The sequence below is a fragment of the Miscanthus floridulus genome, chromosome 7, assembly GCF_019320115.1.
Source record: "Miscanthus floridulus cultivar M001 chromosome 7, ASM1932011v1, whole genome shotgun sequence".
Lineage (NCBI taxonomy): Eukaryota > Viridiplantae > Streptophyta > Magnoliopsida > Poales > Poaceae > Miscanthus > Miscanthus floridulus.
In genome coordinates this window covers 134490213-134504725 of record NC_089586.1, presented here as the reverse complement: position 1 = coordinate 134504725, position 14513 = coordinate 134490213, and the positions used below count along the sequence as shown (strand labels likewise).

The following is a 14513-nucleotide window of genomic DNA, read 5'->3' as shown; positions in this document are numbered from 1 at the left end:
TGCTTTTCTTATTTGCCCTCTTTTCCCAGTCTCAGTGTGCAGTCAGGTTCTGGATCGAAATCTTGTAGCATAATAGATTAGTTGAATCATGTTCTCAAATACATCTCTTTTTTGTGTCTGTTTGCACCAGTTTTTGAGATTGGTATCACTGGATATGATCTTCTGATTTAAGTGTCACTTCCTTTTAAATTTTTCCTGAGGCATTTCTCTGTTTGAATTGATAGAAGCTCAAATTCTTCTGACACACCTTTTTTTTGTGTGCATGTGTATGAACACTTAGCTTGTTTCATGCATATAGAGCTTTTGAGTTGTATTGTACTTTTTGATGGTTTTGTATTAATTATTTATAAGTGATCTAAGTAACTTACCCTATTCACTGTTGCTGGTTTCATGAGATCAGATAAGGACATTGGAAATGTTGAGATCTCGGTTTGAATCTCTGCCTAAGGCTTTCAATCAATGCTTGATTCCATCTGACACAAGCAAGAGGAGAGGACTCCGGGCTGCTTTCTCCAAACCTTCTAAGGTGTGGACTCTTTTTTCTAACAGCTTTTACTTGACACCACGTCTAATGTAGATTCTTGCCATGGAAAGTATTTATTACACATTTTTTTGTTCGATTAACCTGGTACATTTGAATTTCTTTAGACACCTGAGGACACCAAAGAAGAAGAAAAAATAGCCGCAAGATTTGCTCAGATTTGGAATTTAATTATCACAAGCTTTCGCGAGGAAGATTTGATAGACGACAGGTGCAACATCCTATCTTTACTCATGTATATATGGACTTCCTTGTTTGCCTTCTTGCCAAGGTGTTGTTTATGATATTTTAAAAAACGGCAGAGAGAAGGACTTGTTACTTGTTCCATACTGCAAAGATCGTGATATGGATATAATCCAATGGCCACCATTCCTGCTTGCCAGCAAGGTATATATTCTTGTAACTTGTTTGCTGCCTATTTCTGTGCTATCTATTTCGATGAGCTTTTGTTTCAGTTTCCTTTATTGACTGTATTTCAGATTCCAATAGCATTGGATATGGCCGCAGATAGTGGTGGAAAAGATCGTGATCTAAAGAAGAGGATGAAATCGGACCCATATTTTACTTATGCTATCAAGGAATGCTACGCTTCTTTCAAAAACATCATATATGCACTAGTGATCGGTACAAAAGAGAGAGGGTATGTTTGACATTATTATGCTTTCATTCATATTACTACACCCTTGACTGTTAAAGCTTAAAATTTGTTTTGAACCTAGTTGATTAAGTTGATATATTATGCAATATTTTCAGTTTCATACAAAAGATTTTCTATGCGGTGGATGAGCATATAGCAGAAGAGACTTTGATAAAGGAGCTGAACATGAGTAACCTTCCTACCCTAAGCAAGAAGTTTATTGAGCTGCTTGACTTACTGGTATAAAATTAGTTATCAATGTTTTAATAATGTTCAGTGTGGAAATTTTTAATTCTCATTCCTTCAATGCAGGAAAGTAACAACAAAGAAGAACAGGGTCAGGTCATCATATTGTTCCAAGACATGCTTGAAGTGGTTACAAGGGACATAATGGTTGACCAGCTCAGCGAGTACGGAACCTAGTGACCATTCTACTGTACAAACTTGAAGAGTAGCCTTTAATCTTTAAATATCTTTAAATTTGTTTTAATCGTTAATTTTTTTTCTATATGCATGTTTACTTAACGGGGAGCTTGCTTTCCATGCACAATTCACCTAGTAGTGGCGAATATGTGCTATTATTGGTTACAAAATGGCTATTAAAGAAGTTATTTGGCCGTAATGAGAGTTGTTTCTTTTTTCTTGGTTGGTGGGTATAGTCGTTCAGAATTTCCCTGGTGTCTCCTATAACATGGTGTCTGTAATGGGTCAGTTTGGGCATATTTGGTTGGTAGCTAATGTTGCCACACATGTTTTGCTAAGGTGGCTAATGTTAGTCCACACGTTTGTGCCAAGAAAAATAGCCACCTAACCTTAGGTAAAGTTAGGCAAGAAACATGAGTCTATAACATGTGAACCAAAAAGCTAAGAAGTTAGAGACTAAGTTGTGGGAGGGACCAAAAGCTGTGGCCGCCTCAGTTTTGGCGTGGTAAATTTAGTTGCCAACTGAACATGCCTATCTTATTATACAAAAACATCACGCTGTTCTTGATAGATAAAAACAATATTTTTGTTCATAATGAATAGTTTGCAGTAACTCATGTGGCCACACATAGTTTTTCATCAATATCTTTGGTGATCACGGCTAGGTTCTTGGTGGTTGTTTATTGTATTTTCTTTTGATATATCTATTATTATCATTATCTCTTTGGCAGACTACTGGAGTCAATACATGGTGCAAATAATAAAAGATCTGAAGGAATGACACCACTTGACCAACAAGATCAGTTGTTCACAAAAGCTATTGATTTTCCTGTAAAGAAAACACAAGCATGGAATGAAAAGGTTCTGTTTCTTGTCTGACTTTATTTATTATTTTCTTGTATTACTAAAAATATTTAATTTTGAATAAAGCTATTTTTTTTTATTATGCCTATTTATTGGTTTCAGATAAAAAGGCTTCGACTTTTGCTCACGGTGAAGGAATCAGCTATGGATGTCCCTACAAACCTGGATGCTAGAAGGAGGATATCTTTCTTTGCTAATTCTCTTTTTATGTCGATGCCAGATGCCCCAAAAGTGCGGCAAATGTTGCCCTTCTCGTAAGTTTCACTCACTATAAGATCTATGCTATAACATTCCTAGCTGGCTTGTATGTTTTACTAGTAAGTGATATAAGCGTTAACAGACTTCCATTTATTATCCATGGAGTTATTATGCTTCTATTTACTTAGATATTCAACACTATTTTCAGTTAAATAGAACTTGTTGGTTCTCTTATGTATCTTTCGAGAAAGGAAGCTCATCCTCACTTAGTGACCAACAAAACATATTATCTCCAGCTGGATGGTAGTATCTTGTAGATAAACTAGAAGAGATGAAAATATCTATAGCTGTACACTTTGTACACACTAACATTTTTTGTTATTCTTTTGAGGAAACTATACACCTTTATTCCATGAAGTTATTGACTACAAGTGATTTAGTGTCATAGTACAACCCAAAGCTTTATGGGCCACAGGCTTAAATTATCTATGAACATTACTGACTAACATGTGATACAATTCTATTCATATGCTCAAATCATATTGCTTCCTTTTCTGAACTTTTGTTAACTAGAGTTACAATTCATGTTCTAATTACACTTGTTTTGATTCCTCTTCACTGGGTGGCTATTGCAGTGTCTTGACTCCTTATTATATAGAAGACGTTCTTTTCTCTTCACAAGCACTAGGGGAACAGAATGAGGATGGAGTTTCTATCCTTTTCTATTTGCAAAAAATCTACCCAGGTTCTTTGCTGAAATGTTGATTTGTGGCTAGACACACCTCAATATTTCCCACAAATTCTTCTGATAATCAAAAGAATGTTTCTATCCAACATCCTTGCAGATGAATGGAAAAATTTTCTTGAAAGGGTGTATTGTGAGAGTGAAGATCAACTCCACGAGACTGAGCAATCTGAAGAGCAGCTTCGCCTTTGGGCATCATACCGGGGACAAACTTTGACAAGAACTGGTAATCATCTTTGGCTTCTGTCATAGCTGCTATTATACTTTCTTCTCTCAATGAAACTTCTTTGTATATAGTACATGTTCGATAATTTCATTAATTTAATAATTGTTGTCCTTTCTTACAGTAAGGGGGATGATGTACTACAGACAAGCTTTAGTCCTTCAGGCTTTCCTTGATATGGCCAGAGATGATGGTATTTTCTGAATACTTGACAGCTTATCCTATTTCGATACTCTAAACATTGTATGACTATTTCATTATTTGACTTTCTTTCCTCAGATCTTATGGAGGGTTTTAGAGCAGCTGACCTGTTATCTGAATCTGATGAATCGCAACTTTTGACTCAATGCAAAGCTATAGCTGACATGAAATTCACATATGTTGTATCATGCCAGCAATATGGTATCCAGAAACGTTCTGGTGATCCACATGCACAGGATATTCTGAGATTGATGACCACGTAAGTCTTGATTTAAAATCAACTAGACTATGTTCTATTTACTGAGTACCCACAGGAGAACATATTATGTTCTGTAGTAAAATAGAGCAAAATTGTGTTTTGATAATAATGTCCCGGACTCCCAAGATATAAGTGAAAGCAGGAAGAATTGCATATAATGCATGGCTTGTGTTGCATTGCATTGCATTGAGCCTCTCTGGCGGTATATATAGAGACATATGGCAATAGTTGATTACAATATCATAACTACTAAATATATTGTAACATCCCCCGCAATCTTAGCAGGAGCATCGCAGGCGGTATGGAGAAGAAGTAGAAGGCTAACATCCCCTCGCAATCATAGTGACGTCGCAATTTAAATGCTGCAATTGGAGTAGAAACCGACGAGTAGCTCATGCAGACGATTGCCATTTTTAGTCGCCGAAGTAACCGAGGTTGAGGTGGATGCGGTTGAAGTCGTGGAGGGAGCGGACGCTCCTACCAGAAGGCGAGTAGTTTGGGTGGACAATCTTGCTCAAAGGCAAGCAGTCTTGACACAAGGTACGGCGTGATGTTGGTGATGAAGACCCAATCAACATGATGAAGACCATTGCAGACAGACGATGCACAAGAGATTGCACACATGGGACGACAATGTAGATGAATAGCTAGAGGACACACGAACATGGGTGGTGGTGCTGCAGCCCAAGGAGTCAACACAGTAGCAATAGCAACCCCTGTTGCTCGAAGAGGATGTGTGTAGTACTCGATGACGAACGTCACAGAATCCCAGTGGATCGTGCACAATCGGTTGATCAGACGGAGTACGCATGAGGCGGGATGGGATGACTGAGAAACGACACGGGCATCACATGTCCGGCCTAGTCGTACGGTCGAGGAGGTAGATGCTAGTGTAGTCGATGGCAGACGTTGGAGTAGAGACGGTAGAGAACCAAAAAAATACCGGCCAATGACCAGCGAGAGAGAAAACCCCAATCATCTAATGGATTGGGAAAAGACTCTAGAACGGCCGATCAACACAGTTGTCGATGCGAGCCCTAGGTACGGGCAACGCTGCACTCGGCATAGAAGTGGAAGCTTTAGGGTTTGTGCCTAGGATCTAAACCAAAACTCGTGATACCATGTAGAAGGAATAGAATTGGGTGGAATTGGATTATATTGCATTGAGCCTTTGGCAGGATATATAGAGTACAAAGACTTAAGGGGCAAGATGCCTCCCCAGATACATATGGCAATATTAGATTAAAATATTCTGACTACCAAATATACTCTAACAAGTACTACAAACATATTTTTTTAGCCTGTATTTCATGTGTGTATATGTTGGAAAAGGTGATTCATAGCCTATTCCCATTTGAATAAGATGCGTTCTCAAGGATGTCTATACTAACTCTACTAGGAGTAGGATTCCTACTTAACTGTGGTGGACTACATAACCAAAGAGTGCAAGCCAATAGCAAGTCCCCGTATGAGATAAGTGGGTTGTATGGGGACCATTTTCTTCTCTAATACAATGAAGCGCAGCTCTCCTGCGTTTTCCAAAAAAAAAAAGCAAGTCCAACCAAGAAAATCTCATCCGAAGCAATTAGGAAGCACACTGGTGGATTTAAATTTAGCTATTCTGACATGGCAATGTTGTTTATGGCAAGAATCTTAGGGTCCTAAAGGTTAGAGTGGTTGTAGGAGAGCAAGAATCCCTTGTAGGTTGTCACTTAAATAATGTGTTGTTGTGTTAGAGGAGTCAAGGGCCTATTGGGCCTTAGCCCATTAGAGTTAATTAGTCGCTTGCTTAGGGGCCAAGTCAGACCTCTCTATATAATGAGAGGAGATGTATCAATCTATAATCAAGCAAGAGATTAGAAGGAAATCTCTTCTCTCTTGCCGGCCGTGGACGAAGCCCCGCGGCCGGCCTCCCACTGCACCCCTAGCCCTAGCCGCCGCCACCACCAAGCGAACAGTACCAGCGGGTACTGTAGCGCTGTGGGTACTGTAGCGCGCGCATCGCCGCCACTTCCCTCAGCTCGCTCCTCTCGATCCCAACAACCCCAAAACAATCTGGTATCAGAGATATCTGGTTCGATCATGTCCACCCCCTGCCATCAGCGCCAGCGCCGTCGGCCGCGTCGGGGTTGTCGTCCGCATCCTCGGGAGCGCCCCTGACGTTGGAATCTTTGGCCGCCGACGTGGCTGCGATCGCCCGCGGCATGACGGCCATGCAGGCGGCCATGGCGGCCATGCAGGCGACCCTGGCCGCCCTGCATGCGAGTTCGGCGCCCGGCCCTTTCCCGCAGCCGGTCAGCTGGCCGCCGCAACCGTCCAACGGACTCTTGACCGCCGAGGAGAGCAGCAGTCCCGCGCTGCTTTCCACCTCTCCTTCACTGATACCGTCGTTCACCACCCCCAGCCCCGTGCCGCCACAGCAGGACAGCGATGGCGTCTTCTATGGGGGCGTGGATGGCATCCAGGCATCGGCGGCGCAGCTGCAGGCGGTGGCGCATTGCCTCCTAGCGCGCCGGCAGGGACAACAACACCCCATCTTCAAGCGGCGGCGTCCAGTCGTCCCTACAGCAGCAGCCTTGCGGCTCACGGAGAGGAAGGCGATTGCGCGGGCAAGTGTCTGCAAGGTGTTTGCGGCGATGCGGCTGTAGGCTGCGGCGCGTGGCCTCCTAGCGCGCCGGCGGCTGCAGAAGATGCGCTCACCTATGCACGAGGCGACCTTGACGGCGGTCGACCTCAGCATAGAGGAGCGCGACCTAGCATGGTCGGTCGACCTCGCCTGGTCGGACGGCCACCAGCAACCGCGCCAACTTGCTGTTGTCTTCAGGCGCAAGCATGGTGTTTTTTCCGTGGGCGGCGAACTCCAACTCTGCGGCACCGGCGATATGGGAGCCGCTTCCCTCCTTGTCACCGGCGGGGACGCACTGCCTAGCGCCATCGCATTCCGCCACCGTCCGCCACGAGCACATCTCCGCTGGTTGTTGTTGCCACTAATTCTAGGTGGCCATACCCGTGCACCCCTCTTGTTCCGATGGTCTCCATGGGATCCAGGTGGCTACACACGTGCTGGTCCAGCAAGCGGAGGGTGTCCGCCGTATCTTCAGGAGTCAAAAATAAAAAGTCGTAGTCTTCTTCAGGTCAATAAAATAAGCCGAGATGTAAAAGGTTTATTTTTAGGTGTTAGGTTTGTGTCTAGTGGAGGCATCGTTAGTGTCATCGTTAGATTGCAGCTCGAGGACGAGCTGCATGTTCAGGTGGGGTGTAGTGTTAGAGGAGTCAAGGGCCTATAATTAAGAAAGAGATTAGAAGGAAATCCCTTCTCTCTTGCTGGCCGTGGGCGAAGCCCCGCGGCCGGCCTCCCACTGCGCCCCTAGCGCTGCGGGAACAGTACCCGCGGATACTGTAGCGCTGCGGGTACTGTGGCACGCACATCGCCGCCACTTCCCTCAGCTCGCTCCTCTCGATCCCAACAACCCCAACTGGCCACATAACATGTTGGCTCTCTAAATCTTTTCCTCTTCTCGTAATTCATCTGTGACTTCTATTTTATTCCCTTTACAAGATCGATTTAGGTTCCTTTTCCTGTTCTTAGGTTTCTTTGCTTTGACCATTGCAACACATTGTTTTATGTTACTTGTATTGAAGCCCTGACCTTCACAGTGATTGAAAGGAAAATCTCTCTTTGGCAGTTATCCGTCACTTAGGGTTGCCTACATCGACGAAGTCGAAGAGCCTAGCAAAGACAGAAATAAGAAAATAGAGAAGGTTTACTACTCCGCATTGGTGAAGGCAGCAGTAACAAAGCCTGATGATCCTGGCCAGAAACTTGATCAGGTACTGCGAAATGATTTTTAATTCATTGTTGGTCGTGCTGGATTGATCAAATTAAAATTATATTGTTTTGTTTCTACTATAGTTTTTTACTTCTGCACCTGTATGTACTGGATCTTCCTTTTTTTCTGTAGCATAAGCATGTTAGTTTTTTGTAGTCTGTGGATCTGTAATACACCCATTATGGGGCTTGAACCCACAACCGCAAGGTTAAGAGCCTTGTGCTCTACTAACTGAGCTAGGTGGGCTTGACATGGGAGGAGACAATAAAAAGGGACTTAAAGATGAAATATATCTAGAGAATATGAGTGCAGAGGAAGCAGCTGTCTGCCCGAACCATGAACAGGCTTTAGATCCACTAACAATATCTCTATATATTTATTTTCTGGCTTTGTTGTTTTTGTTGTTGTGGATATTGCTCGTTCCAAAATTTAATCCATGCCAATTTTTTTTTTTTTTTTTACTTTGTAACCTGCTAAATTTCGTGGCTATGCATGCACTATAAATTGGCACTATATGTATCCTAGATTTGTTTGGCACTTTGAGGTATGCTGACAAGATGGTGTGAAGGGAACAATATATGACCAATTGTGTCATTGAATTGGTCTATGATATTTCACTAGAACTGTATAAGAAATCTAGAATACTCAAATAGTACCTATTAGAATGAATGTATTTCCTGATCTCTTGGTGCAAATGAGGATAAACCTGTTTACCTGTCATATTTTCATATTTTGCTGCATAGGATATATATAGGATAAAGCTTCCAGGGAATGCAATGCTAGGTGAAGGAAAACCAGAAAACCAGAACCATGCCATAATTTTCACACGAGGTGAAGGTCTTCAAACCATCGACATGAATCAGGTATGCATCAATTGGTTCCTTTTGTTCCACGGCAGATTATGTGACAGTTTTTTACTATACCGTTTTATCTAACAGGAACATTATATGGAGGAGACTTTGAAAATGAGGAATTTGTTGCAAGAGTTTCTGAAGAAACATGATGGTGTGAGATATCCATCAATACTTGGTGTGAGAGAACATATCTTCACTGGCAGGTATACCTAAATTTATGTTTAATTTCTGAGTTTATTAGTGCCATTTAGTTGGACAATCAATGTATAATCTCTTAATTCTTCTACAGTGTTTCTTCTCTTGCATGGTTCATGTCAAACCAAGAAACAAGTTTTGTGACCATTGGACAACGTGTACTTGCCAATCCTTTGAGGTGATTCATCTTATTATGGACATTTCTATACCACATCAGTATCCATAGTATTTCATGTTTTGTGGGTTTACTTCACCTGGTTTTTAGCAAGCTTCTTCGTGATAATTAATATGTTGGAGTTTCTTATCAATATTTTTTATTTCCAATTTTGCAATGAACTAACAATTATTGGAATTTCCATCTTAATATTATATGCATTCAGTCAAGTTGGAATGCTTAGCTTGTTTTTTCCTCTGTGAGTACTACAACTCATTAACTGATTTTTTTTGTGTTTCTCCTCACAAAAATCTTTGTATCCAGAGTTCGGTTTCATTATGGGCATCCTGATATCTTTGATCGACTTTTCCACCTCACAAGGGGAGGTGTAAGCAAAGCTTCTAAGATTATCAATCTTAGTGAAGACATATTTGCTGGTATGCCATTGTTTCCCCTGCCTCCCATTATTGCTTAATCTCAATGGAAATTATTTTGCTAATATATTTGTTACTTGATGATAGGATTTAATTCAACATTGCGTGAAGGAAATGTTACACATCATGAATACATGCAAGTTGGCAAGGGCAGAGATGTTGGTCTCAATCAGATCTCACTATTTGAAGCAAAAATAGCAAATGGTAATGGTGAACAGACACTGAGCCGTGACGTCTACCGACTTGGACATCGTTTTGACTTTTTCAGAATGTTGTCCTGCTACTACACTACTATTGGTTTTTACTTCAGCACAATGGTATAAACTTCTCCCTTGACTTCTCAACTTTCAGAACTATTGATTTAATCTGACCTTTGTGACTTTTTCTGCCCCTTCTCAGATAACAGTTTGGACCGTGTATGTATTCCTCTACTGGGCGCCTGTATCTTGTCCTCAGTGGCCTTGATGAAGCACTAGCCACTGGAAAGAGGTTTATACACAATGAGCCTCTCCAGGTTGCTCTAGCTTCACAGTCTTTTGTGCAGCTTGGGTTCTTGATGGCGCTGCCTATGATGATGGAAATTGGTCTAGAGAGAGGATTCAGAACTGCATTGAGTGACTTTGTACTTATGCAGCTCCAGTTAGCATCTGTGTTCTTCACATTCTCTCTTGGGACCAAAACTCACTACTACGGAACCACACTGCTACATGGAGGAGCTGAATATAGAGCTACAGGGCGTGGATTTGTGGTGTTCCATGCCAAATTTGCTGAGAACTATCGATTGTATTCGCGAAGTCATTTTGTGAAGGGCATCGAACTGATGATTTTGCTTATTGTGTATGAAATATTTGGGCAGTCATACCGAGGAGCTATCGCGTACATTTTCATCACAATTTCCATGTGGTTTATGGTTGTCACCTGGCTCTTTGCCCCATTCCTGTTTAATCCTTCTGGGTTCGAGTGGCAGAAAATTGTGGATGACTGGACTGACTGGAATAAGTGGATCAGTAACCGTGGAGGTATTGGGGTGCCACCAGAGAAAAGTTGGGAGTCATGGTGGGAAAAAGAGCAGGAGCCTCTTAGGCATTCTGGAAAGCGTGGCACTGTTCTTGAAATAGTGCTTGCATTGCGCTTCTTTATCTACCAGTATGGTCTTGTTTATCATTTGAACATCACCACTCACACAAAGAGCGTTCTGGTAATATAAATCTCATTTAGTATTGTGAGATATATCTTTCTGATTTATGCATATCAGCAAATGCTGTACAGGATGTACTCAAACATTTATTTATGTTCTTTCCAGGTTTATTGCATCTCATGGGTCATAATCTTTGTCATTTTGCTCGTGATGAAGGTAACCTGCCACCTGTGCTCTTATCACTCTGGTTTGTTTAATTTTGATGCCTACCCATGAGTGACACTGGCTAGAGTTGTACATGTAACATACATGCATAACCACTTGCACATGTGAAATGCACGTGCGATTTTAATGCTCTAAAGGTAATAGAGATTTGTGCAAGGATACTGCAATGGGTTTGGTGAACTAAATACCGGAATTTGTGGTGTCCCACTGGAAGGTTGCATGTTTAGAGGGTCCTAGAAGCACGTTTACTATGTTTTTTACCAGCTTAGAAATTAGAAAGGATTGTTTAGGCTATTACTTGATCGAATAGGTATATCATTGACGTGAAATGCTGCTGACTGTTGGCTACGTGCTCTGTCGTTTGCAGACTGTATCAGTTGGCAGGAGGAAATTCAGTGCAGAGTTCCAGCTTGTGTTCCGGTTGATCAAGGGGCTGATATTCATAACGTTTATCTCTATTATCATAATATTGATAGCAATCCCACACATGACAGTTCAGGACATCTTTGTTTGCATCCTTGCGTTCATGCCAACTGGATGGGGTTTGCTTCTGGTAAGTAGTTTCTGCTGCATGGTTGCTTTGTTTGGCTGACGGTTGGGTCGTGACCCTCCCTCACGTGTTGTTGGTTTCAGATAGCACAAACTATGAGGTCAGCTATTTCACATATGGGGCTATGGGGATCGGTCAAGGCGCTTGCCCGAGGCTATGAGATCATCATGGGCTTGCTGTTGTTCACCCCGATCGCATTCCTCGCTTGGTTCCCCTTTGTTTCGGAGTTCCAGACAAGGATGTTGTTCAACCAGGCCTTCAGTAGAGGTCTGCAGATTTCTCGTATCCTAGGCGGACACAAGAAAGACCGGGCTGCGCGGAACAAGGAGTGAGTAGCCGAGTAGGTAGATGGAGGATGATATTGTTAGGCAATTTAACTAGTTGCCCCCCTCCCCTCTTGACTGTAAATGGTAGTTTCTCTTTCAACTCTGTTGGACGATAATGTAAGTGTATGTATGCGTGAGAGAGAGGGGGAGAGGGAGGCCGCGGATGGTAAGTTTGCATGGTCTGTTCTGTTGTGTGTGGCCTTCCTTGCCTGGTAGTGCTGAGTGCTGACCTACAATGCAACCATGCCCCCACGTGGCATTATAGTAGTATTGGTTATTGGGCACTGGAGACCCCGAAACTGACCAGGTTATATTGCAAGGAATTCATTTCTGCTAACATGCCAGATTGTATATGTGCCTACCTCTTCATGTGCTTTCTTTATATGGTTTTTGTAGGCGACAGAATTTGAGCCGGTCAATTGAGATTGCTCCGTTGCCTCATTGGACATTTGTACTTATCCTCGTTCATTCACTTGTGTAGTGTTTGGTTGAGAGACAAAGTGGAGTGAGAGATATCGTCTCTGTATTAAAGGATATGACTGTTCTATTTCTTGTTTGGTTGAGGGAAACATGGCCATCTTTATTCTGTGTTTGGTTTCAGGACATAAAAAATGAGATAAAACAATGACATGTGGGGCCCACATGTCAGCATCTTTTTTTTTTTTCTCTTCTCCGTCTCGCCCCTACTCACTGACGGCCTGTTCGCTTGCTCGTATACGATCGTGGATTATAAGCTGAAACAGTATTTTTCTCTTACACCAAACCAGCCAGCAGTAAATAATCCACGATCATTTACGGCCTGCCGAACAGGCTGTAAACTCTGAGCACCCTGCACTGCCCTCGGCGAGCTCGGCCTCCACGCCGGCGAGCCACCCTTGGCCCTGTGCCTGCAAGCTCAGGATGCCACGCCACCCTCTGCTCGTGCCCCCTCTTCTTCCTTGTGTGCTCATGCCAGTGACGCTTGACCCACTTAGGATGACTCTACCAGTCAGTTTTTTGGGGCAGTCTCCTACGTGTAGGGGAATATTCTATAGTATGATATCCTTAACTCTGACTTGTCTCTAACCAAACACTACTAGAACTAGGTCCGTCTTGTCCCACTTATTAGTCCCTCCAACCAAATACTATCTTTAGTCCGTCATAGTTGTACATGAGGATGCGTCATCGGCTCCTCGCTCTCCCACTCTCCTCAGTTGCCTCGTCTCTAGCAGAAATAAAGTATCCGGATCTGCTCCTAATGCTCTCTTAGGTCGAATAATGCTTCTATTTTGAATTACAAATCATTTTATTTTTTTTCTAGATATACTGGACATGGCATATATTTAGATTTAGTTGTATAATAAAAGCTATGTATAGAAAAAACCACAATAACTTATAATTTAGAATGGAGAAAGTATTAAATAGAAAGTAACACATGTTGTTACTGAAGTTAGTTGACTTCCACGTGGCCAGGGTCATCGTTCATCAATATAGACATTTCGATATTAACAAATAAACATAAAACAAACTATATAAGATTCAAATAATTTCAAGCTTAGTCACCATAATACAGGCTTTATTTTAGGGGAGAAAATGAAAAATGACTGAGCTAAACTTCTAAGATTAAATAAGATTTTAGGATTTTTTTTTGCACATTTTTAGAATTTTTTTTTGATTATTTTCTTGAAAAGTATATATATACTTTTGGTACCTCCGGGACTTTCACTTATATTTTGGTGAACTGACTGTCGTCATATAGAAAACTGATGGACTGTAATATAGGAGACGTGAACTAAAACCGTTTTTAAAACCGTTAAAGAGCAAATTCGAACAGCTTCAGAAGCTAAAGAAAATAAAAAAAAAACTATGTTTTCGATTGGAAAGGTAAATCAAAATTGGGTGAAATTTAGGAAGATCATAGGAACTATTTTTTTATTGAAATGGCGTCCCAACGAGACCTGGGCAACCTATAAAGACGGAGCTTGTGCTGGGTTGGTCAGCTGAGCGTGCGCTCAGGTTGCCCACCCGAGTTCGAGTGCTGATTTCGAGTGTCTCACCCATGGGATTTATTCTCTATTAATAAATTCATTTGCCTAGCACGGATGAGCCACAATTGTCATATTTTTCAACTGTGTACTCTTAACCCTAAATATAGTATGTAGGTCTAGCTTACTCACTAGAGGTGTAGATGTGTTAGGGCCTGTTTGATTGGCGACCAAAACTTGCCACGCCTGACCTTCGGCAAACTATGGCTGCCACAGAAAGTGTGACGAGCAAAATCGAAGCCAAACTTGTAGGCAAGTTATAACACGAAAATGAGTCTATGACATGTGAGGCAGGGTGCTAGGAAAGTTCGGCGTGCCATAACTGTGGCAATGAACCAAACAACTGCCGAAGAAAATGTGGCATGACCAACCTTTGGCATGGCAAGCTTTGGTCTCCAACCAAACACGTCCAATATGTGTGCCCGTGGTGTGCGTTAATACGTGAGTTCACATACGAAGGTTGGGCTATAAAAAGATACCATCCAAGGTCAGTTTAGAACGCATAAATTTCAGAGAAACTGTGTAGAAATTTTATAGAAATTAGTTTAATAATTAAGAAAAGCAGGAACAAAGCGTTCGAATCTTTTGCCTTTTGCTACTCTCTTCGTCTTAAAATAAATGCACATTTTATCTTACGAGGAGTTAAACTTTTTAAAGTTTGGCTAAAAATATAAAAAGTAATATCACTAGCT

The 14513-nt window shown here is 41.9% G+C and overlaps 1 protein-coding gene, 1 non-coding gene and 1 pseudogene across 2 annotated transcripts in view; 2 read left to right on the top strand and 1 right to left on the bottom strand.

Annotated features, from left to right (window-relative positions):
- The window catches only part of LOC136468101 (callose synthase 3-like), a 29808-nt gene extending 17442 nt beyond the window's left edge, over positions 1–12366 (top strand). Inside the window, 23 exon segments of the mRNA XM_066466972.1 lie at positions 401–526; positions 649–752; positions 844–928; positions 1021–1181; positions 1295–1418; positions 1491–1588; positions 2333–2462; positions 2568–2719; positions 3299–3408; positions 3509–3634; positions 3756–3824; positions 3911–4091; positions 7778–7922; positions 8665–8784; positions 8860–8978; positions 9065–9148; positions 9449–9561; positions 9646–9875; positions 9958–9990; positions 9992–10756; positions 10862–10912; positions 11289–11474; positions 11555–12366. Coding sequence (XP_066323069.1) covers positions 401–526; positions 649–752; positions 844–928; positions 1021–1181; positions 1295–1418; positions 1491–1588; positions 2333–2462; positions 2568–2719; positions 3299–3408; positions 3509–3634; positions 3756–3824; positions 3911–4091; positions 7778–7922; positions 8665–8784; positions 8860–8978; positions 9065–9148; positions 9449–9561; positions 9646–9875; positions 9958–9990; positions 9992–10756; positions 10862–10912; positions 11289–11474; positions 11555–11803 — 3561 coding nt within the window. The 3' untranslated portion in view covers positions 11804–12366.
- Positions 6094–7341, top strand: LOC136468103 (uncharacterized; annotated as a pseudogene).
- On the bottom strand, positions 8095–8167 carry TRNAK-CUU (transfer RNA lysine (anticodon CUU)). The gene has a single exon. It is a non-coding gene; the product is annotated as a tRNA-Lys (tRNA).
- Positions 12367–14513: the final 2147 nt, after the last annotated feature.